This window comes from Mesoplodon densirostris, chromosome 10 (genome assembly GCF_025265405.1).
Source record: "Mesoplodon densirostris isolate mMesDen1 chromosome 10, mMesDen1 primary haplotype, whole genome shotgun sequence".
In the NCBI taxonomy this organism is placed as follows: Eukaryota; Metazoa; Chordata; class Mammalia; order Artiodactyla; family Ziphiidae; genus Mesoplodon; species Mesoplodon densirostris.
In genome coordinates this window covers 40,046,032-40,072,426 of record NC_082670.1, presented here as the reverse complement: position 1 = coordinate 40,072,426, position 26,395 = coordinate 40,046,032, and the positions used below count along the sequence as shown (strand labels likewise).

At 40.1% G+C, this 26,395-nt stretch overlaps 1 protein-coding gene across 4 annotated transcripts in view; it reads right to left on the bottom strand.

The window, feature by feature from the left end:
* NUDT3 (nudix hydrolase 3) overlaps positions 1-26,395 on the bottom strand; it is a 98,077-nt gene that overhangs the window by 37,647 nt on the left and 34,035 nt on the right. For 2 of the 4 annotated variants that reach the window (XM_060111228.1, XM_060111229.1), the window contains exons 2-3: positions 24,666-24,746; positions 3,572-3,682 (exon numbers count right to left, since the gene is read on the bottom strand). In XM_060111228.1, coding sequence (XP_059967211.1) covers positions 3,572-3,682; positions 24,666-24,746 — 192 coding nt within the window. The remainder of the gene's footprint in view (positions 1-3,571; positions 3,683-24,665; positions 24,747-26,395) is intronic. The other 2 variants (XM_060111230.1, XM_060111231.1) reach the window with 1 other exon arrangement.

Genomic DNA, 26,395 nt, shown 5'->3' with positions numbered 1-26,395 from the left:
GGCTGGACAGCTGCTGTGATACTGCCATATTCTTCTCCCTCAATTAACTGAGGGGCCTGTAGATGTTATGTCTACTCCTGACAACCCAAAAGGGCCTACCTCAACTGCATTTATGCAGCTGCTCTAGAGGTCACGCCAAAAACTGCAGCACTTATTTTGTTCAGCACTTGTTATGTGTTAAGCATTGGGGTTTCAACAGTGAGCAAGAAAGAATGGTACCTGGCTACATAAGAGTGTAAAGTCTAGCACAGAAGACAACTAGACAAGCGATATGAATAAAACATGATAAATACAATGCTAGAAGTACAGACTGCAATGGAAACACATACGGAGAACAAGCCTGCAGGGAGGAATCATGAAGACTGCATGGAGGAAGAGACCTTCAGGGTGAAGCACAAAGTTAGCCTAGTGTGCCAGATACTACAGATGGCTCACTCAGTACCCATCACCACCCACGTGGATTCCATGACCGCCAGTCAGCCTTATGAAGTTATAGTCTTGACTGAGCTGCAGTGAACTGGATCGACCTTTCCTAACAGGCCACCCCTGAGTCCTGGCCTCATTTAACAGGAAAGGTGAAGGAGACCAGACATATTTTATGATTTTGCAATGTTTAAAAGAATTTGGCCTATTAGACGGTAACCTCAACTTTGAAAGTATAACTGAATAACTTATTTCTGACTTGTGATTTTAAATTGAAAATCTTAGTAAGTTTATATACACTATGGGAATATTTAAGATTCATCTTATTTGTAAGTTTAATACATGACATTCACAGGACTTTTTGCTGAAGAGCCTCATAAGATTTTCATTTTTTTAAAGTCAGACAACTGACATTCTTTAAAAAGCAATCAAATTAATTAAATTTATAAATGTAATTTGAAACATCTAAAAGTCTTCAATGAATTGGCCTAGGCACTATCCAAAGGCCCCTTAAAAATGACATTATCCAGGCTTCCCTGGTGGCACAGTGGTTGAGAGTCCGCCTGCCGATGCAGGGGACACGGGTTCGTGTCCCGGTCAGGGAAGATCCCACATGCCGCGGAGCGGCTGGGCCGGTGAGCCATGGCCGCTGAGCCTGCGCATCCGGAGGCTGTGCTCCTCAACGGGAGAGGCCACAACAGTGAGAGGCCCACGTACCGCAAAAAAAAAAAAAAAAAAAAAAGACATTATCCAAAGGCCCCTTAAAAATCTCCTATGCTTATAAATATAGCAATCAGATCTGCAAGCATTAGGAAAGAACAAAGTTTTTGAATGTGTGCTTTTAAAAAGTCATAACATTTTGAAAACTAAATAAACCACTGAACAGTGGCTTCTGCTTACAAAAGCTACCCTTCAAGGACAATAAAAAACATCTACCTACATCCTCTCTGATTCAAGTCTTATTCTCTGTTGATAGACGTGGAATTAGAAAAGCCACCCCCTCCATTTTATTTTGATGTAAGCCATGGAAATGTTTGTCTTTATAATGACACATTTCTCTAATTTATACTGTTTGTACGAATATTTGGTTTATTTGGTACCTTATTCTTTATCCTCTCAATAATGCTGGAATAAAGAACAGGGTATGATATGACTCTTGACTGGAGAGCAAAAAGTCTGCTCAAAGTCAGGCAGGATTCTTCAGGGCTGAGAATGGCAGACAGCGTTTAATTTCAAGCTTGGGATTCCCTTTAAGACAGGAGATAGGTAAGATACTGACCATATGAAAAGTATACTTTAATTATCTGTGCTGCATTGTTCACCTTCTCATGTCCCAACTCCACTTTATTCTCCACTCTATTCCCTTTTACCTACTGAAGGATGGTATGTAATTTCCAGGAAACAGAAGGGTAACCCTATATCCTTTTCAACTCCCTCACCGTACTTCCTACTGTAATCATCTAGTTTTCTACATCTTAGTTGCACTTATATAACCCAAGGACAATTCGACTGTAGCACTCAACGAAACAATAGTAACAACAACGGGTATAAGTTTTCCTGAGACAGATGCCAAATCCAAATGTGCTCTACAGAGGTAAAGCTGTCACACTTCACCCAAAACTTCTAAACCAGGCAGCAAGTTTTGCCCAAGGTCTCTGAATTTTTTCCTTCCTCTCTATTCTAGAACCATCAGTCTATTTCAGGTCTTCCAACAACCTGTCTGAATCCACAGAGCCACAATAACTCTGTCAAACATCACTTTTGGCTTAGGTGCCTCAGAACTCACAGAAGCCAACTGGACTGAAGTCAAAATTATGTAGCTTAGGTCCACCAATTGGCCCTACCACACTTATTTGAATAGTCAAACCTTTGAGATCCTCCAAAAAGAACTCTGATAATTTCCAATTGGGGTATTTCTTCAGGACTTTTATGTTCCATCTGTCATAGAAGCATGTATTAATTACTTTCTATTCACCCAGCTGTGTACTAGGCACAAGAAGGGAGGATTTAAAATAGGAAATATAATCTTTGTCCTCAGAAGTTACAATCTAGTTATAGATACACAGATATATGATAAAATGAGAGTGGCACGAGTCAACATAAGTTTGCAGGACTTCAGAGCAAGGAGAGACTTCCTTGGGTATTCCAAAGTAAAATTAGTCTAAGAAGACTTCAGCAAGGGCTTGACCCAAAAGAAATGCAGAATTTAGACTTTTTCTAAGCTCTACTTTATGTCCTTAGAATCAGTCTTAAGTCCCTTCTGGAACAAGGAAATGGATCTAAAAAGCACTATGTAGCCAAGGCAAGTAAATGGGGGTGGTAAAACTTACACCACTGAGTTAGGACTCCTAAACGAGATTAGCATAAGCAGAGCAGAGCGTGGTATTGCCACAGAGGCTATGGAGAAACATTAGTTCCTTCCTCCTGGTTTTGAATTGCAATTTGTTTCTCAGTTTCCCCAACAAAATTGTAAGCCCTTGAAGTAAGGGAACCAAGAGATTTGACTTCTGACTGTTTATTCTAGAGTATCTAGTAAGATATACTGGGCATGGCCCAAGAACTCTATATATATATATATATATATATATATATATATATATATATGTTGAATATCACGTGACCAAATAAAAAAGAAGATACTATTGTCTCTCTAGGTGCACCATTAACAAGTTCTGGCTAACAGAACTATTGCTTTAGCCACTGCTCTATTGCCAGGACCCAGGGAGCATAGGAGAACAAGGGCTGCCTCCTCCTCCCCCAAAGGTTAATGAGAATAAGCCATTAATACCAATACTGCTTACTCCTCTTATTTCTTAGGGCTGATGAACTATTTGATTCTTGATCTTCTGCCACAGGTAACAGAGGCAGTGTGGGAAGAGATCCATAGGAAATCACAAAGGACTGTCTGGTATAATCACATACGGTCACTACTATGAGCCCTCCCCTTGCACAGAGTGCCTGATAAACATCACCATGTCACAACCTGACTGCCCCTTTAATCAAGGAGGCATGTGGTAACTGTTAAGTGCTTTCTTTCTGTGATCATGAGTCTGTTCATTCAGTGAGTGGTGATAAATTAAAGAACTACACAGACGTGACAGGTTCATGATGACAAGGTACAGCCATGCCCTTTGTTCGCAGTGCACACCTCCTCACAGACTTCACGGACCGCTGCCACACTTGGCTCCTCCTCGGGCTCCATGCCTCCTCCAGGGACAATCCATCGGTCTGGATGGCGACTACTGCTCACGAGTAGCACCTGAAAGTCACAGAGGTCACATGGGTAGTTAAAAACTCAAAAAGACACATTCATACAAATTCAGAGTTGAAACACCACAAAAAAATACCTAAGATCCATTCTTTGTTGATACCTCTCCAAATCACTTCTTGAAAAGTAGCTTTCATTTCTGTATGAAAAAGCAGACAATCTGCCTAGTAAAAGCAGAAGGGCATCTGAACCAGTGGCCATTATGTGTTCCCCCCTCAGACTCTCACTCAGTTGTCCAATCTATCCTCTCCTTTGTTCGTTTCTCTAAAGCCCTTTGAACACACAGCTGACAAAGACACTCAAAAAAACACAAAAAACAAAGATTGTCACTGATGAGCCTGTGAGTGCTATGAAGAGCTGGCCTTGGCCCTAGTTGGCACCACAGTCCCAACTGTCCCTCCAAGGTTCTCACTCCTGTGTGCCCCAGTTCCTGCTCCATCAGATGGCCATAGGCCGATACTACACATCACCCTAAGCTCTAAGTATGTGCTGAGAACCTAACTCTCTCACCGACATGAGGACTAGAAAGATTTCTTTTCGTCATTCTTTCAGCTGAGAGAAAACTGGAATTCTTTTACTAGTAAACTTTATCAAGAAATGACATTTAATGGCCATCACTAAAATGTCTACAAATAATAAATGCTGGAGAGGATGTGGCGAAAAGGGAACCCTCTTAAACTGTTGGTGGGAATGTAAATTGGTGCAGCCACTATGGAAAACAGTATGGAGGTTCCTCAGAAAACTAAAAATAGTGTTGCCATATGATCCAGCAATCCCACTCCTGGACATATACCCAGACAAAACTAAAAAGATACATGCACCCCTATGTTCACAGCAGCACTATTTGTAATAGTCAAAACAAGGAAACAATCTAAATGTCCATCAACAGATGAATGGATAAAGAAGAGGTGGTACATATATATACAATGGAATACTACTCAGCCGTAAAAAAGAATGAAATAATGCTATTTGCAGCAACATGGATGGACCTAGAGATTATCATACTTAGCGAAGTAAGTCACAAAGAAAGACAAATACCGTATGATATCACCTATATGTGGAATCTAAAATACGACACAAATGAACATATCTATGAAACAGAAGCAGACTCACAGACATAGAGAACAGACTTGTGGTTGCCAAGGGTGGGGTGGGGGGGAGCAGTGGCAGAGGGAAGGATTGGGAGTTTGGGACTAGCAGATGCAAACTAGTATATATAGGATGGATAAACAACAAGGTCGTACTGTATAGCACAGGGAACTATATATATATATATATATTCAATATCATGTGATATACCATAATGAAAAAGAATATGCAAAAGAATATATATATAACTGAGTCACTTTGCTGTACAGCAGAAATTAACACAACATTGTAAAGCAACTATACTGCAATAAAATTAATTTTAAAAAAAGAAATGAAAAGAAACCAAACAAACACAAAATATTGGGCTTCCCTGGTGGCGCAGTGGTTGAGAGTCCGCCTGCCGATGCAGGGGACACGGGTTCGTGCCCTGGTCTGGGAAGATCCCACATGTCGCGGAGTGGCTGGGCCCGTGAGCCATGGCTGCTGAGCCTGCGTGTCCAGAGCCTGTGCTCCGCAATGGGAGAGGCCACAACAGTGAGAGGTCCACATACGGCAAAAAACAAACAAACAAAAAAACAAAAACCCCCCCCCACAGAATATTGATACAGAATATAGGTTACTAATTCAAACTTAACCAGTATTGGAGTCATGGTTGAAATAAAATCTAGAATTTCCCTAGTTTCTTTTCCTTAACCTTCTCTAGGACACATGTTAAATAAAGTTAGCTTTACTCCTCATTTGGAGGTAGCATTGGGTTGGCATTATTTCCAAAACTAAAGGAATCCTCAATTGCTCCCTAAACAATCACTTTCCGATGATGTCTTTTGGGCCTCAGGCCCTATTCCAAACCGTATTCCCCACCCACCCCTCCACTCCCCAGCACTTAACTTCTACTCTGCAGTCATCTTTGCTGCCTGAAAGAAATCACTCCTTCCTCTCTGGCGCTCAGAGATCTCACCACTAACTTCCAGTTACCTACCTTCCAGTATTCTCTCTCCCACTTAAGGTCTCTGCAACTACTATGAGCCCTTGGAAATTCTACCTTTTTCTTCATCTTTAATCCCTTTTCTTCTTGCCATGATAGATTCTCCTGATGCTCTTCTACAAAATCTATGATCTGCAGACTTAGAGGGGACCACAAAATATAAGAAGGAAATCCATGAATCCATATACAGTCAGCAATATATAGCCCATGGACTGAGAAAATAATGTCTTAAACTTACAAGCTCTATTTAAAAATATATATATATAAACTCTGCTTTGATTAATACAACTTGGAATAGTTTAAAATAATATAAAATCCACAGTAGTTTTAGGTTGGTGTGTATATATATTTAATCAAGGGATATTAAAAGTACTATGTGAGGGCCTCCCTGGTGGCGCAAGTGGTTAAGAGTCCGCCTGCCGATGCAGGGGATACGGGTTCGTGCCCCGGTCTGGGAGGATCCCATATGCCGCGGAGCGGCTGGGCCCGTGAGCCATGGCCGCTGGGCCTGCGCATCCGGAGCCTGTGCTCCGCAACGGGAGAGGCCACAACAGTGAGAGGCCCACATACCGCAAAAAGAAAAAAAAAAAAAAAAAAAAAGTACTATGTGAGGGAATTCCCTGGCGGTCCAGTGGTTAGGACTCGGCACTTTCACTGCAGTGGCCTGGGTTCAATCCCTGGCTGAGGAACTAAGAGCCCGCAAGCCACGAGGTGCGGCCAAATAATTAATTTTTAAAAAGTACAATGTGGAGGTTTCATGAAATTATGCTTTTACATAAGGGTCTTTGTTGGACTCCTACTTCATGCCATATACAAAAATTAACTCATAGTGGACCAACAACCTAAACGTAAGAGCTAAAACTATAAACAGGGGTAAATCTTAATGACCCTGGATTTGGTAACATAGACCAAATTCTTAGACATGACAACAAAAGCCTGAGAAACAAAACCAAAAAATTTTTGATAAATTAGACTTCATCAAAATTAAAAACTTCTGTGCATCGAAGGACATTATCAAGGATGTGAAAAGACAGCCTACAGAATGGAAGACAATATTTGCAAATCATCTGATGAGGGTCCGGTATCCAAAATATATAAAGAACTCGTACAATTCAAGGACAAAATAACAAACAGCATTTCTCCAAAGAAGATATACAAATAGCCAACAGGCACATGAAAAGATGATCAACACCATTAGTCACTAGAGAAGTACAAAGTAAAACCACCAAGAGATACCACTTAACACCCACTAGAATGGTTACAATTTTTAAAATAATAAGTACTGACAAGAATGTAGAGAAACAGGAACCTTCATACACTGCTGGTAGGAATGTAAAATAGTTTAGGCACTGTAGAAGTTAGGCTGTTCCTCAAAAAATTAAACATAAAATTACCATATGATCTAGCAATTCCACTCCCAGGTATACGCCATACCCCAAAGAATTGAAAACGGGTACCCTAACACTTGGACACAAATGCTCCTAGCAGTATTATTCACAATAACCAAAAAGCAGAAATAATTCAAATGTCCAACAATGGATGAATGGATAAACAAAACATGGCATATACATACAAGGATTAGTTTTCAGCCATAAAAAGGAACATAAATGTTACGCTTGAGAACATTATGGTAAGTGAAAGCCAGACTCAAAAAGTCACATATTGTATAATTCCACTTATACAAAATATGCAGAATAGGTAAATCCATAGTGACAGAAAGGAGATTGGTGGTTGCCGGGGACTGGAGGAAGGGAAGAACAGGGAGTAACTGCTTAATGGATACAGGTTTTATTTTGGAACAATGAAAGTGTTTTGAAACTAGACATAAGTGGTGGTTGCTAAATGCCACGGACTTACTTTAAAATGGTTAATGTTATGTGAACTTCAGCTCAATAAAATAAAACTAGTTTTAAGATCACAGTAATTTACGTTACGCGGGCCTCTCACTGTTGTGGTCTCTCCCGTTGCAGAGCACAGGCTCCGGACGCGCAGGCCCAGTGGCCATGGCTCACGGGCCCAGCCGCTCCGCGGCATGTGGGATCCTCCCGGACCGGGGCACGAACCCGTGTTCCCTGCATTGGCAGGCGGACTCTCAACCACTGCGCCACCAGGGAAGCCCCACAGTAATTTTTAAAAGCTAAAGTAGTCAGTGTCATCACTATCATCTTCAGAGTCTACACTCCAGAGGAGTGGCCTCTCAGGTTACCCTTAGTTTTACTATATTAAATCATTTCCATAAAAGAAAAAGGGGATCACTGCCATACCCATTCTCCTCGATAACTGTGGCCAATCTTACATTTTCAAAAATTCCTTATCAAAAGAAAAATAAACCCCAATATAACCATCTTTGTTAATTCAAGCCAAAAAGTTTTTAAAAAGTCCTCCAAAGACTCTCTAGACAATGGCATTTAAGTCATATCTATCTAATCTGTAAGGGAGATTCAAGAAGAAAAAGTAGAAAAATGGGTTAATCCTTCACTGATTTGTTATATAAATAACAACATGTAGTCTTTCTTCCTAGAGATTTCCCACTTCTTGGCAAAGTGTTTACCAGCCATTCTAAGCCTAAGCATTTGCTTCAAAGGCTGACTAGGGCCATCCAATTAGGTTATAGTCCAAATGAAAGACCATTAAAGGGACATTTCAAAGCTAAAGCAAAGAAAAGGAAACTTGTACCACAGAGTATAATTTAATTTCTAAATATCAGTAAATGTGAAATATTAATGAGTAAATCTAGCCAGTGTTATTGCTTTGTACATTCAAAGCATATGAGGTAAGACTACATATAACACTGCAGCTGGAGGAAGCGAGCTGCATTACTTTGTAGTCATACTTCAAAGCAAACACTATTACCAGCAAATAGTTCTTCTCCTCAGTAAGTTTCCTTGACAACCCATTGAAAATTTACTGCAAAAACCAAAACAAAATATTCTTTATTTCAGCCAGAGGGTTTACTCCCTCCTACCTTATAAAACAGTTAAGTGGTGTTCTGGTCAGTAAATTCTTATTCTGAAGCTTGATTTTTAAATACAAATTATCTAAAAAGAAATAAATGGCAAAGCTCCTAAGAGATTCTGAAAATGACACACTAAGAAAAAAAAATTGTCATTTATTCAACAAATATTCATTAGGCATTACAATGAGCCAGGAACAGGAAATGCAGAGGTTAGAACCTCTGCAATTTTGAGGCAGATCAAACTGGGGGACTCACTAACCAAGTGTATCAGACCTCTTGTGAAGCTCTTTTCATCAAGATAGGTGATATCCCTGCAGAGATGGATAAATGAACCCACAGAACCCACCCATCCATATACGAACTCTTAGATTCATGACACAGGTGGTCCTCCTGGGACAACTTAGTATCCTCATGGACACAGAAAAATCATTATATTGATTAGGGACAAGGGTGTAGTGAAAAAATAAAGAAATGTGGGGAGATTTACATAAAGGGCTTCAGCTAAAACAGTAATATTTTATTTCTTTTTTCTTTTTCTTTTTTTTGCCCGCACCACGCAGCTTGCAGGATCTTAGTCCCCCGACCAGGGATTGAACCCAGGCCACTGCAGTGAAAGCACCGAGTCATAACCACTGGACTGCCAGGGAATTCTCAATAATTTTTAAAAATTAATTAATTAATTAGGCTGCGTTGGGTCTTTGTTGCTGTGCACGGGCTTTTTTCTAGTTGCGGCGAGCAGGAGCTACTCTTCGTTGCACTGCGTGGGTTTCTCATTGCAGTGGCTTCTCTTGTTGCAGAGCACAGGCTCTAGGCTCATGGGCTTCAGTAGTTGTGGCAGTGGGCTCAGTAGTTGTGGCTCGCGGGCTCTAGAGCGCAGGCTCAGTAGTTGTGGCGCATGGGCTTAGTTGCTCTGTGGCATGTGGAATCTTCCCAGACCAGGGCTTGAACCCACGTCCCCTGCATTGGCAGGTGGATTCTTAACCACTGCACCACTAGGGAAGCCCAATGTTTTATTTTTTAGGTTTTAAAAAATTGCTTTAAAATTGTTTAATACAAATTTTCAAAAGAATATAAAAGAAAGCCATAGTCCCCAACCTAGAGAAACTGATTATCTAGTGGACAGAGGAGAAAAAAAAAAAAAGAGTACTAATACAGGGTGAGGAGTGCTATGGTTGAGGTATGCACAGGATAAATGACAATGGAAAGAGACACCTAACCCAGGTTGGCAGGGGGGTGGTAGGGGGATGGTAAGGGAAGGTTTCTTAAAGGAAGTGACTTGAGTTGAATCCAAGTTCAAGGACACTCATTCAACAAAAAATCATCAGAAGCCTACTGTATGGCCTTGTGCTTAGGATACAAAGCAAGGCAGATACAGCCTCAGCTCTTGAGAAACTTAAAGTTCAATGGATGAGCGACTTCCCTGGTGGCGCAGTGGTTAAGAATCCGCCTGCCAATGCAGGGGACACGGGTTTGATCCCTGGTCCAGGAAGATCCCACATGCCACGGAGCAACTAAGCCTGTGTGCCACAACTACTGAGGCTGCGCTCTAGAGCCCATGAGCCACAACTACTGAGTCCGCATGCTGCAACTACTGAAGCCCGCGCGCCTAGAGCCCTTGCTCCTCAAGAGAAGCCACTGCAATGAGAAGCCTGCGCACCACAACAAAGAATAGCCCCTGCTCGCCGCAACTAGAGAAAGCCTGCGCGCAGCAACGCAGACCCAACGCAGCCAATAAATAAATAAAGTTCAATGGATGAGACCGACAAGAAGTCAGGTGACCGATTATATTTCAGTGACTGTGCTACAGACCATAATGCTCACTAGATATTTCATGCTCTTGCCTACGGTACCCAGCCTCCCCTTGCTGTTAGGTGGGACCATTTGACTAGTTTTGCGTAATGAAATATGAGCAGAAGGGACATGTGTCACTTTTGGGCTGAGACAGGGAGAAGCCCATCCAGTCTCCTTCCTCCTCTGTCACAGTGCTCAAGAACACTGTGAGTTCCAGCTGGTGTAGCTACAAGCCTCAACCCCTTGAATGGAAGAGAGTTCCATGTGGAGCAGAGCCTCTGAAAACCCATGACTGATAAGCATCATCACAAGTAATAAAACTCTGTTGTGTTACAACAGTGAGATTTCAGGATAAATGTTACGGCAATATAACCTAGTTGATCCTGATTAAGAGTGTGAAAGATCAGTGAAAGGTCTAAGGATTGGTTCTGCTGATTGCCTCATACTTAAGCATAGTGTCTGACCCATATAGGTGGCCAATAAATGTTTGATGAGCAAATGAAAGAATGGACCATTGACTGAGGGAACAAACTGCTTTAAAAAAGGAATGCAGAGAGCATATAGACAAGGTTAATGAAGGAGGTTGAACAAAAAGGCAGAGGTCCAATTATAAAGAGTTTGGATCGAAACCTGAAGGCAATGGGTAAGTCACTGAGGTTGTCAGAAGAAATGACATAACCCAATTTGGGTTTTAGAAAGGTCACTCTGACTTGGGCTGGATATGGGCAGACCTGCAGAAATACATTTCTGCAGTTGATTCAGAGAAAGAACAAGGACAAAATTGGGAGTTGGAAGGAAGGGACAGATTTCCAGATATACAGAAGGGAAGAGTCCACAGGACCAGGTGACTGACAGGATGTAGGCCAGGTCAGTGGTGAAGCTGCCCTCCAAAGAGGATGTGGAAGGATGGGGAGAGGAAGGAACCACAGGGAAGCTGTCCTCCGAACATATGAACTTGAGAGTTCAATAAGATGTCTAACGGATATTTCTAGTAGATAATCATATAAATGTTGGACAGGCACTAAAAAGAGGGGAAGAGACAAACACAGGGAGAAAATGTGCATTTGCAAAGCTCTAGCTGGAGGAGCTATCCCCATTCCCCCTACTTACCTTCCACTCCCCGTGGTGTCCAGCAAGTTTCCAATCTCACTGCCAACAGTATAGCAGGGGTAGATATATTCTAGGTATTCCAAGTTAAAGTTCTGGAAATATTTTTCTTAAAAAATCAATTATCTCTGGTGATAATCTACAACATGGAAAATCCTGATTAGCAAGCTATATATCTTAAGACACATTACTAATTTCCAGAAAATTGCAGGCAGTAACGCACCTAACATAATCTCATTTCCAACAACGCAATGCCCCCGGCATTCAACAGCCCCTTAACAATGCCATTACTGCCAGACATCTCTGCTGGTAGCCCAGATGGCACAAGGGCTGCACCCTATCAGATCTGTGACGTGCTCTGCAAACTGCTTTTACAGTTAAGCCCATTCTAACCGTTTATGTGTCCCTTCTTAAAAACAAGAAGACCTCCTTGGTGGCGCAGTGGTTAAGAATTCGCCTGCCAATGCAGGGGACACGGGTTCGAGCCCTGGTCCGGGAAGATCCTACATGTTGCAGAGCAACTAAGCCTGTGCACCACAACTACTGAGCCCGTGTGCCTAGAGCCCGTGCTCCACAACAAGAGAAGCCCGCGCACCGCAACGAAGAGTAGCCCTCGCTTGCCGCAACAAGAGAAAGCCCACGCTCGGCAATGAAGACCCAACGCAGCCAAAAAATTAATTAATTAAAAAAAAAAAAGATCCATAATAGTGAATAATTATCTGCACTTGTTCGGATTCCGGATAAATTTACCTTTTTTTTTTTGGCTGCGTTCTCTGGCTCGTGGGATCTTAGCTCTCTGACCAGGGATCGAACCCGTGTCCCTTGCAGTGGAAGCGTGGAGTCCTAACCACTGGACTGCCAGGGAATTCCCCAAATTTACCATTTTTTTACAGAATGTTTTAAAGAACAGCTGCCACACGTTCTTGGACACAAAGACCCTATAAAATGTTTAAAAGATGAATAATGCTGAGTATGAGGTGAAATAACTTGTTCAAATTAAATCAATAAATTATCAGAGGGCCAACCAATAGCAGTTTCAGTTCTTAAGAGTTGTTTTTTTTTTTTTTTTGCGGTACGCGGGCCTTTCACTGTTGTGGCCCCTCCCGTTGCGGAGCACAGGCTCCGGACGCGCAGGCTCAGCGGCCATAGCTCACGGGCCTAGCCGCTCCACGGCATGTGGGACCCTCCCGCACCAGGGCACGAACCCGCGTCCCCCGCATCGGCAGGTGGACTCCCAACCACCGCGCCACCAGGGAAGCCCCTTAAGAGTTTTAAAGCCATTTTACCCTTTAGCTATTTTTTTTTCCCTACACAGGAGCTCAGAATACTGCTAAAAAGGAGGAACAAGTAGACATAAACAGTTTACAAAATCCCTTCATTTTATCTAGCTAATCAGGTTGTTTATTTAACAAAAGAGGAAATTCTCTGCTTAGTACAAAGACTGTGATATGACCAGATATTCTGCACAGTTTTTACTTTGGGAGGAACAAGGTATTTTAAGAACAGATATCCCAGGGTATGGAGTATACTGCTAGAGTGCTACGTGATTGAGTGTCCTGCCCTGTCTTTCCAAATGAATGTCCAAATGTTAAGATAACCACACATAGCACTTTATATTATCTGGTATTCAATGATTTTTTTAATTTCTAAAAAGACGACTAAAGAAACCCAGTAAAGGGACTTCCCTGGTGGTCCAGTGGTTAAGACTTCACCTTCCAGTGCAGGGGGTGAGGGTTCAATCCCTGGTCGGGGAGCTAAGATCCCACATGCCTCACGGCCAAAAAACCAAAACATGAAACAGAAACAATGTTATAATAAAATCAATAAAGACTTTAAAAATCGTCCCTATCAAAAAAAAATCTTGAAAAAGAAAAGAAACCCAGTAAACTTGGCTGTATTTGCAGGTTATATAAAAATAAAAACAAAGACTTAAAGTTGCTGGATCACACTGTCTGAACATAACTTACTGGAATGATTGAGTTGTTCCTGTAAACCTTAACTCCCTCCCACAATTCTTGTAAATAATGAAAAAAAAGACAAAAAAAAAGACAACAACAACAAAAAAGACTAATATTGGGGGAAACAAACAAAAACAACAGCAGGTAGTGTTTATTCAGTGCCCACTTTGTGCTAGGTGCTGCTGTTTTACATGTTCTATTTTTAATATACTATCCCTAATTTTCAAACAATCATACAAGCTGGGCATTATGTAATTCTTGCCATTATACTGATCAGGAAACCAAGCCTTAGATGATTTAGTGATGTGGTGAAGGACATAGAAAGGATAGCACTGAGCCAGGATTCAGACCACAGGCTATAGGCCTGACTGACAGCCAGACGACTGAGAGAGCCTGTTACATCCATGATGTAGCTAGCAGCATATGAAAAACCCTCTGAAAACAGCCACCACTGGATAAAAGCCATGACATGATTTTCTCCAGGCCAGGTACAAGGAAAGGATGGAGAAAGTATTTTAATCTAATCTGTGATTCAAATCAATAGTTTGGAGCACTTTCCACTATTCTCTTCTGTGAACAGAGACTATTTGCTTACTTACTATATCTTTCCTGGCCAGAGCTGTCTTCTACATAGAGAGGCACTACAAGCTCCTCTATATTATGCAACTTTTTAACACTTTCTTTTCTGAAAATGTTTATTAATAAATATAAAAAATGACTAGTAATTTTCAATGTGAAGTTCCATTAGTCTTCACATTTGTTTAGAAACTACCTAAAAAAAGAATATATATACGTGTATTACTGAGTAACTTTGCTGCACAGCAGAGACTGGCACAACATTGTAAATCAACTATACTTCAATTTTTAAAAAATTGGAAAAAAAAAGAAACTACATATTTCAAGTGATTCTTTACTTAAGCATTTATTCCACAAAAAAATGCTATTCAGTCATTACTTGCTTAGAAATGAATTGAGGCATGGGGGGTTGGGGTGGGGGTGATGTACAAAAATATACAAAGTCTACCCTTGAACAGCCCACCCTCTAATGCCCGGACTGGCAAACTATGGCCCCTGGGTCAAATCTAGCCTACCACCTGTTTCTGTATGGCCCATGACTTAAGAATGGTTTTTACATTTTCAAAAGGTTGAAAAAAATCATAAGAAGAATATTGTAACATGTGAGCTGATATGAAATTCAAATTTCAGTGTCCATAGATAAAGTTTATTAAAACACAGCCATGCTCATTCATTTACCTACAGTCTACAGCTACTTTCAAGCTACAATGGCAAAGTTGAGTAGTCCTCACAGAAATCAAAAATATTTACTATCTAGTCCTTTATGGAAAAAGTTTGCCAACCCTTGATCTAATGAAGGGCCCAAGCAGCCACAACATCATGTTGATAAGGACTTTTATGAAGGAAAGAAGATTCTGAGAGGGTCCCAGAATACTTCTCAAGAGGGAACATTTGAGTTGGGCCTGGAGGAGAAATTTACTGAGCCCAGAAAGGAGAGGTGTTCCAGGCAAGGGGCACTGCAATCACAAAGCCACAGATGCAGGAAACAGTATATTATATCCAGAGAATGCTGAGAAATTCAAGTAGTTTGATATGGTGAAGGGTACATGATGGGAAGGAGGAAGAGGGCAACAGAGGAGGCTGATAAATTAACTGAGACCAGTATAAAAAGTTCACATAAGTACATCAAAGAGTTATGGCAACTGAAGGCAACTGGGAATCCTCCTTGGTTTCTGAGGAGGAAGAAGGCAATCTCACTTGTGTTTCAGAAGCTTGAATCTGGAGGCTGAATGAGTGATGGGTGGGAGGTGGGACAGAGTTCAGTTAGAGAGGATAAGGGAGCTGGATGTAATCCGTGTCCCTGGAGAAGGGGAGCAGCAAGTGGATTCAAGTCATATTTAGGAGACAGCAATGATAGGAACTGGTAATTAAACAGAAATTAGGGTGCCGTGAAAGGGATGCAGAGGCTATGGCTTCTAACTGGGGTCAGTAGGTGGACAGAGATATCCATTTCTCAAGAGAGAGAAATACAGGAGAGAAGCAGGTAGGAAAGGAAAAAACAGTTTGAGATACTACAGGAAAAGTTAAGCTTCCTACACTCTCCGTATATTATGGGAACTTCTAAAATCTCAATTTAAACGTCCATTTGAAAGCATTCACCCAAGAAACAGTGGTTGCCTCTGTACAGTACAATTGGTGGCACTGAGGAGGAGGAGGCATTTCACTTTAAAACCTTGTGTATAGCTTGAATATTTTAGAACAAGCATTTCGGACTTTTATAATTGAGCAAGAAGAATGCCAAGCATTATTCCCTAGGAAATTTCTGAAAGCCAAATGGAGTGAATGAAATATTCAGAATGCTCAAGTTTCTTCAGGTCATTAAAACAAAGCCACAGGAACAGCATTCCTGACATCCATAAACTACATTTATGTTCAAGTCCTCTCAATAACATTTTTAAAGTTTCCTTGGCACAGATCTTGCTCATTTCTTAAGTTTACTGTTTTTTGTTACTGATATAACTCTATCCTATTGCTTATTATTTAAAAGAAGTCATAACAAATTTTTACAGGTTACTATTAAAATAATCTTAATTCCATACATAAGCACAATCACAGGACTAAGAGAAATTATTTTTAAAAGCAAAAAAGAAATTTTTACTTTACACCAATGTATTCTAAACCATGACGGTATATTTCATGGCTATAGTTTGCCCAGCTAAACTATATTGACCAGATATAGATAGACATGACCAGATGTACAGGAAAGGCAGGCCTCATGGTGGGGCCAGAAGAGCAATAAGCAGGGGCAGGCAGGTCATAAACAACTGTTCTTTTGCAATTCTGACCACATGTGTGTGAACTCCAGCTTATCGTTCTTACAAAAAAATAAGAACAAAAAAATGGGCCAGATATACATGGTGCACCAGGAACAAAACAAACATTTAACTATACAAGAGTTAAGATAGAAAGATAGTTTTTAAAAGGAAAACAGTTTTATGTAATTTCAAGTACTGTATTTCACAAATTTTTGTGTTCCTAACTGAACTAAATTTAACTGTCAAACTTTCATTTTACTACAAATTACACTTTATTTACTCTATTTAGAAAGATGCGGGAGGCTCAAATGGGAGGGGATAGGGGGATATATGTATGCATATGGCCGATTCACTTTGTTGTACAACAGAAACTATCACAGTAGGGAGGGGATATGGGGATATATGTATGCATATGGCCGATTCACTTTGTTGTACAACAGAAAATAACACAGTATTGTGAAGCAATTATACTCCAATAAAGATCTATAAAAAACTAAGTAAATAAAATAAAAACAACAACATAAAAAGGAAGATGGGGGAGTATCACTAGAAATCACAGAAGAAAACTAGGTAGCAACTGCATTAAGATTGAGAATTCTTGGCTAAGAGTTCTTTACTTGAAGACAATACAATGCTCTAAGACTCAGAATAAACAGAAGTAAATGTAGGAAGAGGGGGTTTATTATAGACCCAAGATGTTTTAATTACTCCAAATCCATAGAAAATGAGTATAAATAAATCTTTTTTTTTTGCGGTACTTGGGCCTCTCACTGTTGTGGCCTCTACTGTTGCGGAGCACAGGCTCCGGACATGCAGGCTCAGCGGCCATGGCTCACCGGCCCAGCCGCTCCGCGGCATGTGGGATCTTTCCTGACTGGGGCACAAACCCGTGTCCCCTGCATCAGCAGGCGGACTCTCAACCACTGCGCCACCAGGGAAGCCATAAATAAATCTTATATAATTAAACAACTACTGTAAGAGTCACAAGAAACTGATAACACAGGTTGTCTTATGCGGAAAGAAACTGGGTAACTGGGGAAGTAAGCATGAAAGGGAGAATTTTCACTGTATCCCACTTGTGCCTTTTAAATTTGGAACCATGTAAATGTACTGCCTATTCAAAAGTAAATTTAACTGAAGAGCTCATTAAACATTATAAATGACCAAATGAAGAACAATTCTGAATCTTCTAAAAACCACATTTTTTTCCCACATCTTTATTGGAGTATAAATGCTTTACAATGTTGTGTTAGTTTCTGCTGTATAACAAAGTGAATCAGCTATATGTATACATATATCCCCATATCCCCTCCCTCCCACCCTCCCTATCCCATCCCTCTAGGTTGTCACAAAACACCAAGCTGATCTCCCTGTGCTATGCAGCAGCTTCCCACTAGCCATCCATTTTACATTTGGTAGTGTATATATGTCAGTGTTCTATCTCACTTCGTCCCAGCTTCCTCTCCCCCACGCCCCCCACCCCCGTGCCCTCAAGTCCATTCTCTACATCTGCGTCTTTATTCCTGCCCTGCTACTAGGTTCATCAGTACCGCTTTTTATAATTCCATATATATGCATTAGCATATGGTATTTGTTTTTCTCTTCCTGACTTACTTCACTCTGTATGACAGACTCTGGGTCCAACCACCTCACTACAAATAACTCAATTTCATTCCATTTTATGGCCGAGTAATATTCCACTGTATATAGGTACCGCATCTTCTTTATCCATTCATCTGTTGATAGACATTTGGGTTGCTTCCATGTCTGGCTATTGTAAATAGTGCTGCAATGAACATTGTGGTACATGATTCTTTTTGAATTATGGTTTTCTCTGGGTATACGCCCAGTAGTGGGATTGCTGGGTCATATAGTAATTTTATTTTTAGTTTTTTAAGGAACCTCCATACTGTTCTCCATAGTGGCTGTATCAATTTACATTCCCACCAACAGTGCAGGAGGGTTCCCTTTCCTCCACACCCTCTCCAGAATTTATTGTTTGTAGATTTTTTGATAATGGCCATTCTGACTGGTGTGAGGTGATACCTCATTGTGGTACAAACCACATTTAAAGGCATTATCATTATATGTTCAAATTCCCTACATATGATACTTTGCTCTATAAATGCATCTTAAAATGTAATGTCAGGGAAAGTCTATTTCTATATTAACTTATGTCTTCTTTTATCAGCCATTAAAAAGCCATTACTCCTATCATCCCTTCCTCTTTCTTTTTAGCTAATCCATGGGAGAGCTAGATTTAGCGGACAACTGTCCATTCTTGGAACATCTCTTCCACAGATCTTTCTTAATTTTTAGCTGATCTGTTTCATATTTTTTTTTATTTATTATTTTTTTTATTTTTTGGCCACACCACATGGCATGTAGGATCTTAGTGCCCCAACCAGGGATCAAACCCACGCCCTCTGCAGTGAAAGCGTGGAGTCTTAACCGCTGACTGCCAGGGAAGTCCCTGTTTCATATATTTTTAATGCAAGCTCTCTCAAATCTTTTTCTTAAAGTAAAGAGTATCAAAATTATAAATTAACCTTGACATTCTTTTTTTCAACAATCAAAAGGCCAAGTCAATAATTACTCTACCCTACTCTGGAAAAGCATCATTTCTGAACATATTTTTGCAGTGCCTCTAAAACTTTAACAATTTGATGCTAAATTCGTCTCTCAATTATACTTCAAAGCATTTGGAGAATGAAATGGCCTCACAACACCCACCCAATGAAGTATGCAGAAAACAAAGCCTTTTTACCCATGAAATTATAATGAATTATAAGTTGCTATTTAAAACAGACCACTCTAAAAGGAAAATTTTTAAGAGAATACTTTTAAAAAGTTACTACAGTCTTAAAAAATAGCTTTTAAAAAATAGCTTTTAAAAAAAATTGAGGTGAAATACACATAACAAAATTAACCATTTTAAAGTGAACAATTAGGTGGAATTTAGTACATTTACAATGCTGTGAAAACACCACCTCTAGCTCCAAAACACTCTTGTCACCCCAAAATAAAACCTCATAACCATTAAACAATTAGTTACTCCTCATTCCAGACCCCAGAACTCCAGCCCCTGGTAACCATCAATCTGTTTTCTGCACCTATGGATTTGTCTATTTTGCATATTTCATATAAGTGGAATCATGTGATCAACATGTGATCAAAAGGTCTGGCTTCATTTACTCAGCATGTTTCTGAGGTTCATCCACAATGTAGCATGTATCAGTACTTCATTCCTTTTTATGGCTAATAACAGTCCATTTTATGCATATATTACAATTGTTTTATCTATTCATTTATTGATGGACATTTGGTTGTTTCTACCTTTGGCTATCATGAATAGTGTTGAACATTGTATACAAATATTTGAATACCTGTTTTCAATTGTTTTCCATATATATCCAGGAGTGGAATTGCAGGATCAAACATAATTTTGTTTAACTTTCAAGAACCACCAAACTGTTTCCACAGCGACTGAACTGTTTTACATTCCCATCAACAACATACAGGTATCCAATTTCTCCACATCCTAAGACTTCTTATTTTCCATTTTTTGGAAGTGGGTGTGAAGTTTTGTAAAATTAGTTTTAAGAATGTCCTAGGGCTTCCCTGGTGGCTCAGTGGTTGAGAGTCCGCCTGCCGATGCAGGGGACACGGGTTCATGCCCTGGTCCGGGAAGATCCCATGTGCCGCGGAGCGGCTGGGCCCGTGAGCCATGGCCGCTGAGCCTGTGCGTCTGGAGCCTGTGCTCCGCAACGGGAGAGGCCACAACAGTGAGAGGCCCGCATACCGCAAAAAAAAAAAAAAAAAAAAAGAATGTCCTAATAATTACTTAACTTCTGAAGGAAGGTAGAATGCCTGACCAGTAAGAATGGGAAATAGTAAACTCTTATTCCCCCTTTAACCCCAAGAAAAACCTCAACTAACTAGACTCTTTCTCCCAGAAAGTAAAAATGTACCGGATATCAAGAGAACGAGAAGACAAGGCACAGACTGGGAGATAACGCTTGCAAAAGACATATCCAATAAAGAACTTATCCAAAATATACAAAGAACTCTTAAAACTCACAATAAGAAAATGACCAACCTAATTAAAAAATAGGTAAAAGACCTGAACAGTCACCTCACCAAAGAAGATATACAGATGGCAAATAAGAATATGAAAAGATGCTCAACCTCATTTGGCATTAGGGAATTGCAAATTAAAAAAAAAAAAAAAAAAAAAAGGCGATACCATTACACACCTATTAGAGTGGCCAAAATCCAGAACATGAAAACACCAAAGGCTGGTAAGAATGCAGAGCAACAGGAATTCTCATTCACTGCTGGTAGGAATGTAAATTGTACAGCCACTTTGGAAGACAGTTCGGTGGTTTCTTACAAAACTAAACATACTCTTACCATAGGATTCAGCAATCATGTTCCTTTGTGTTTACCCAAAGGGGTTGAAAACTTGCGTCCACACAAAAACCTGTACACAAACATTTACAGCAGCTTTATTCATGATTACCAAAACTTGGAAGCAACCAGGTGTCCTTCAGCAGGTTAATGGATAAATATTCAGACAATGGAATATTATTCAGTGCTAAAAAGAAATGAGCTATTAAGCCATGAAAAGACATGGAGGAACCTTAAATGCATACGACTAAAGGAAAGAAGCCAATCTGAAAAAGCTACATACTGTCTGATTCCAACTATGACATTTTGGAAAAGGCAAAACTATGGAGACGGTAAAAAAAAATCAGTGGCTGCCAGGGACTGTGGGAAGGGAGAGATGAATAGGCAGAGCATGGCGGATTTTTAGGGCAGTGAAACTATTCTGTATGATACTCTGACGGACACATGTCATTACACATTTGTCAAAATCCACAGAATGTACATACAACACCAAAAGTGAATCCTAATGTAAACTATGAACTTTGGGTGATAATGATATATCAATGTGGAATCACTGATCGTAACACACGCATCACTCTGGTGGGTGATGTTGATAGTGGGGAAGGTTGTAAGTGCGTGGGGGCAGAGGACATATATGAGTACTCTGTACTTTCCACTCAGTTTTGCTGTGAACCTAAAACTACTCTAGAAAATAAAGTCTATTAAAAAAAAAGTATTAGGGACTTTCCTGGTGGTCCAGTGGTTAAGACTCTGTGCTTCCACTGCAGGGGGCATGGGTGTGATCCCTGGTCGGGAAACCAAGATCCTGCATGCTGTGCGGTGTGGCCAAAAAAAAAAAAAAAAGTATTAAAATATTTTTTAAAGGTATTGAATATATTTTAAAAAGTTATTGCTGGATTCCTTTAAAGGACCAGTAAAGGCTCAATCTGAACTCATAGGATTATTAGTAACAGTTGTAACTAATACTTTTATAGCAATTTAGAATGTCCCAAGTGCTATGCATGTAAATATAATCTAACTTAATTCTCACAATGACCCTAGGAATGAGATGATGTTAGTGGACATATTTCTATTTTACACTTGAAGAAACTGTGGTTTCAAGAGGGTAACTCAGACCTGAAGTACAGACATGACTACAGTAATCAAGACAGTATGGTACTGGCACAAAAACAGAAATACAAATCAATGTAACAGGATAGAAAGCCCAGAGATAAACCCACGAACATATGGTCACCTTATCTTTGACAAAGGAGGCAAGAATATATAATGGAGAAAAGGAAGCCTCTTCAATAAGTGGTGCTGGGAAAACTGGACAGCTACATGTAAAAGAATGAAATCAGAACACTACCTAACACCATACACAAAAATAAACTCCAGGGCCTCCCTGGTGGCGCAAGTGGTTGAGAGTCCGCCTGCCGATGCAGGGGATATGGGTTCGTGCCCCGGTCTGGGAGGATCCCATATGCCGCGGAGCGGCTGGGCCCGTGAGCCATGGCCGCTGAGCCTGCGCGTCCGGAGCCTGCGCGTCCGGAGCCTGTGCTCCGCAACGGGGGAGGCCGCAACAGTGAGAGGCCCGCATACCGCAAAAAAAATAAAAAAAAAAAATAAATAAACTCCAGATGGATTAAAGACCTAAATGTAAGACCAGATACTATAAAACTCTTAGAGGAAAACATAGGAAAAACACTCTTTGACACAAACTACAGCAAGATCTTTTTTGACCCACCTCCTAGAGTAATGAAAATAAAAACAAAAATAAACTAATGGGACCTAATGAAACTTAAAAGCTTTTGCACAGCAAAGAAAACCATAAACAGGATGAAAAGACAACCCTCAGAATGGGAGAAAATATTTGCAAATGAAGCAATTGACAAAGGATTAATCTCCAAAATATACAAACAGTTCATGCAGCTCAACATCAAAAAAACAAACAACTCAATTAAAAAATGGGCGGAAGAACTAAATAGACATTTCACCAAAGAAGATATACAGATGGCCAAGACACACATGAAAAGATGCTCAACATCACTAATTATTAGAGAAATGCAACTCAAAACTACAATGAGGTATCACCTCACACAGGTCAGAATGGCCATCATCAAAAAATCTACTAACAATAAATGCTGGAGAGGGTGTGGAGAAAAGGGAACCCTCCTGCACTGCTGGTGGGAATGTAAATTGATACAGCCACTATGGAGAACAGTATGGAGGTTCCTTAATAAACTAAAAATAGAACTACCATATGACCATAGTATATGCCACTACTGGGCACATACCCTGAGAAAACCATAATTCAAAAGGATACATGTACCCCAGTGTTCACTGCAGCACTATTTACAATAGTCAGGACATGGGAACAACTTAAATGTCCAATGATAGAGGAATGGATAAAGAAGATGTGGTACATATATACAATGGAATATTACTCAGCCATAAAAAGGAAAGAAATTGGGTCATTTGTAGAGATGTGGATGGACCCAGAGTCTGTCATACAGAGTGAAGTAAGTCAGAAAGAGAAAAACAAATATCGTATATTAACTCATATATGTGGAATCTAGAAAAATGGTACAGATGAACCTATTTGTAGGACAGGAAGAGAAACGCAGACGTAGAGAACAGACGTGTAGACACAGCAGGGGAAGGGGAGGGTGGGCCGAATTGGGAGATTAGGTCTGACATAAATACACTGCCATGTGTAAAATAGATAGCTAGTGGGAACCTGCTGTATAGCACAGGGAGCTCAGCTCAGTGCTATGTGATGACCTAGATGGCGGCGGGGGGTGGAGGTCCAAGAGGGAGGGGATATAGGTATACGTATAGCTGATTCACTTCATTGTATAGCAGAAACTAACACAACATTGTAAAGCAATTTTACTCCAATAAATAAAAATTAAAAATTAAAAAAACAAACAAAAAAACATGTTCTTTCCTCCACACCCGACTCCACTTGACGGCTGTAGCACTATCCATTAGCTAACACTCGTGAGAGTCCTGGGAGTCTGCAGCTGAATAAAGGGCAAATAACACTTGTTGCAGCTTCAGTTCTACAGCAAGTGGTTTAAATTTGCAAAACATGCTCAGCATATACAGTAACAATCACAACACTCAAAGCTAGCAATATCATCTTCCTCTCCACTTTTCTGGGTAACCAAAAGCCAACAAATGTTTATAACTGGTTTATGATCTGTGAGGCTGTATTATACACTAGCAGGAGTGCCAAGGTTCCTTCGGTTCCAAGCCAGCCTGGGAGTCCTCCAGATCCACACACTCACCTCAAGAAGGATAAGGGGTTACTTGGGTCCCTTTGCAAGTTAACAAGTACTGGCATTTAGTCACTTCCACTAGAGGAAGGTAGCTATGCAAAATATATTAGCAAAAGTGACAAAGAAGCAAAGGGAAATAAAAACACAAAGGGCAGACAACTCCTCATTCACCCGCAGCATTGATAAATAACTGAATTTTTATCCTAGCCCATTAAAAGGAGGGAGGGAAGCAGGCTTGTCATTTAAGGGTAGGTAGCAAACTCAGCAGTTGTGGGAGATTAGGGAGTCTTGGCAGTGGGAAGTGGGCCCAAAATAGATGTATTAAACACGACTAGGTGAGAGTTCTGATCAGCACATATTTTTAGTAATTGCACATTTATAACTTTCACATGTCCAGTTCAAAATTAGTCTAGCTATCAGTCTCTTGAAATGCCAGAAAAATGATTCCTACTCCACAGGCATCCTCACAAAGGAAAAAATCATGTAGTCAAAGCCCAGCACTGATTCTGACACTGCGCTGGATGGAACCTGGTAACCCATCTTGACAGTTACAAATGTCACTCCCACCATTCACCTTTACTCACCCTGCACCCCTGCCTCCAGTCAAAAGGAACTTCCTCTACACTCCATGCTTGATTTGTGGGTGGGGGTGATGGTGTGGCAGCCTAGGGAAAGCAGGAAGAAGAGAAATGTTGCAGAGACTCCTGGTTGTCTCCCAATATCTGTTCCTAGCTTCATCCTTGGGAAGCTACACAAGGAATCCATTTTGCTAACTAACCAGATTGAGTTAAGTTCTCAAGTAAGACTAAACTTGACCACACTTTGTTTCAGGTCACAAATTTCTCTGCTGGTATTTTCTACTGCTGTCAAATTACTATATTACAAAGACTGTTTTTATCTACCTCTGTTGGACATCAAGAAACATGTTTAGATGATTGTAAAAAGTCAGAAAACAAGACTGGCATAGGAAATTGTAATAGCTCTTAAGTTGTCCTTATTGTCAGTCACTGCAAATGTAACTAAATTTAAATGAACTAAGGTTTTGCTCTCACATGGAAGCTCAAGCCTTTTGTTCTCTAGCACTGAAAAGACTCCTGCATCATTTTCAATATTTCCAACAAGAGTTTAACCTGTTGTTTCCCTTCTGCAGAAGCTTTTTTAAAAAACTTATATTTTTAAATATGCATTTTTACTAACAACAATTTCAAAATTGATGACAGCGTCTAAATCTAAACAAAAAAATCAATATGTAAATCCTACCCATCCTTTGAGATCCTATCGACACAAATGATTATCATGTCACAACCTATAATAGATCATTGAATCTATTATAGTTGAATACAGGATAGAGAAGGAACACTAGTATAAAAATGTAAGTTTACAAGGAACATAAATATATTTATGCAAATTTCTTTCAAAATTATTTCTACGAGATCTGTAAGTTGCATTCAACAGATCAAAATTTATATGTGACATGAATATGTCCCCATACTTCAAAAGCTAATAGCAAAAGAAAAAATATAATGATGAGTAATATCTCCATCTTGACTTTTTACTAGTGGGAATTAAAGGTTACTCACACCGTCAATGTTATATACTGAAAGATACTGTACTTGCAAAAAGCATCCTGAAATCTCTCGCTTTTCATCAGTTAGAAATAAAATTATTCTAAAATAATGAAATAAACTAGTAGTTTAATGGTAAAAATTCCAAACATCATGTTAGCAACTTTTGTCTATTTTGTAAACCATAATGCATAGCTACATCTCACTGTGCGTTTTAATATGCATTAAGTACCAAACAATTTACCTGTTGATAAATCACTTCTCTTATGTGATTATTTTAAACTATGTGAATGAGAAAGGTAGAAATATATATTGACATTCACTGATTCATTCAAAAACTATCTCTTGGGAATGTGTATTTGTCTTGTCTAGGCACTGAGCTACACTGGTAAGCAAGACAGAGGGGAGTGCTGCTCTCGTGGACTCAGTGTTAAGGGAGGGAGTCATGTAAAGGGGAAATATGGTAATATTAGACAGTGATAGGTGCTAGGAAGAAGATGGAAGAGCATGATGTGACAGTGTGTGACTTGGAGAGCTATGTTAAAGAGAGCCAGAGAAGACCTCTCTGAGAACAACCAATAAATTGATCTGAAGTGATTCATTTTTTACTTAAAATCATTCGTTTATCACATGCCACCCCAGGATGGTGAAGAGATTTTTTAAAAATTTCTACAGACGATTACAGCTAGCCATGAGCTGGGCAGGGGCCAAGAGGGTCTTCTCAGGAACCGTAAGCAGCACAAGCAGCT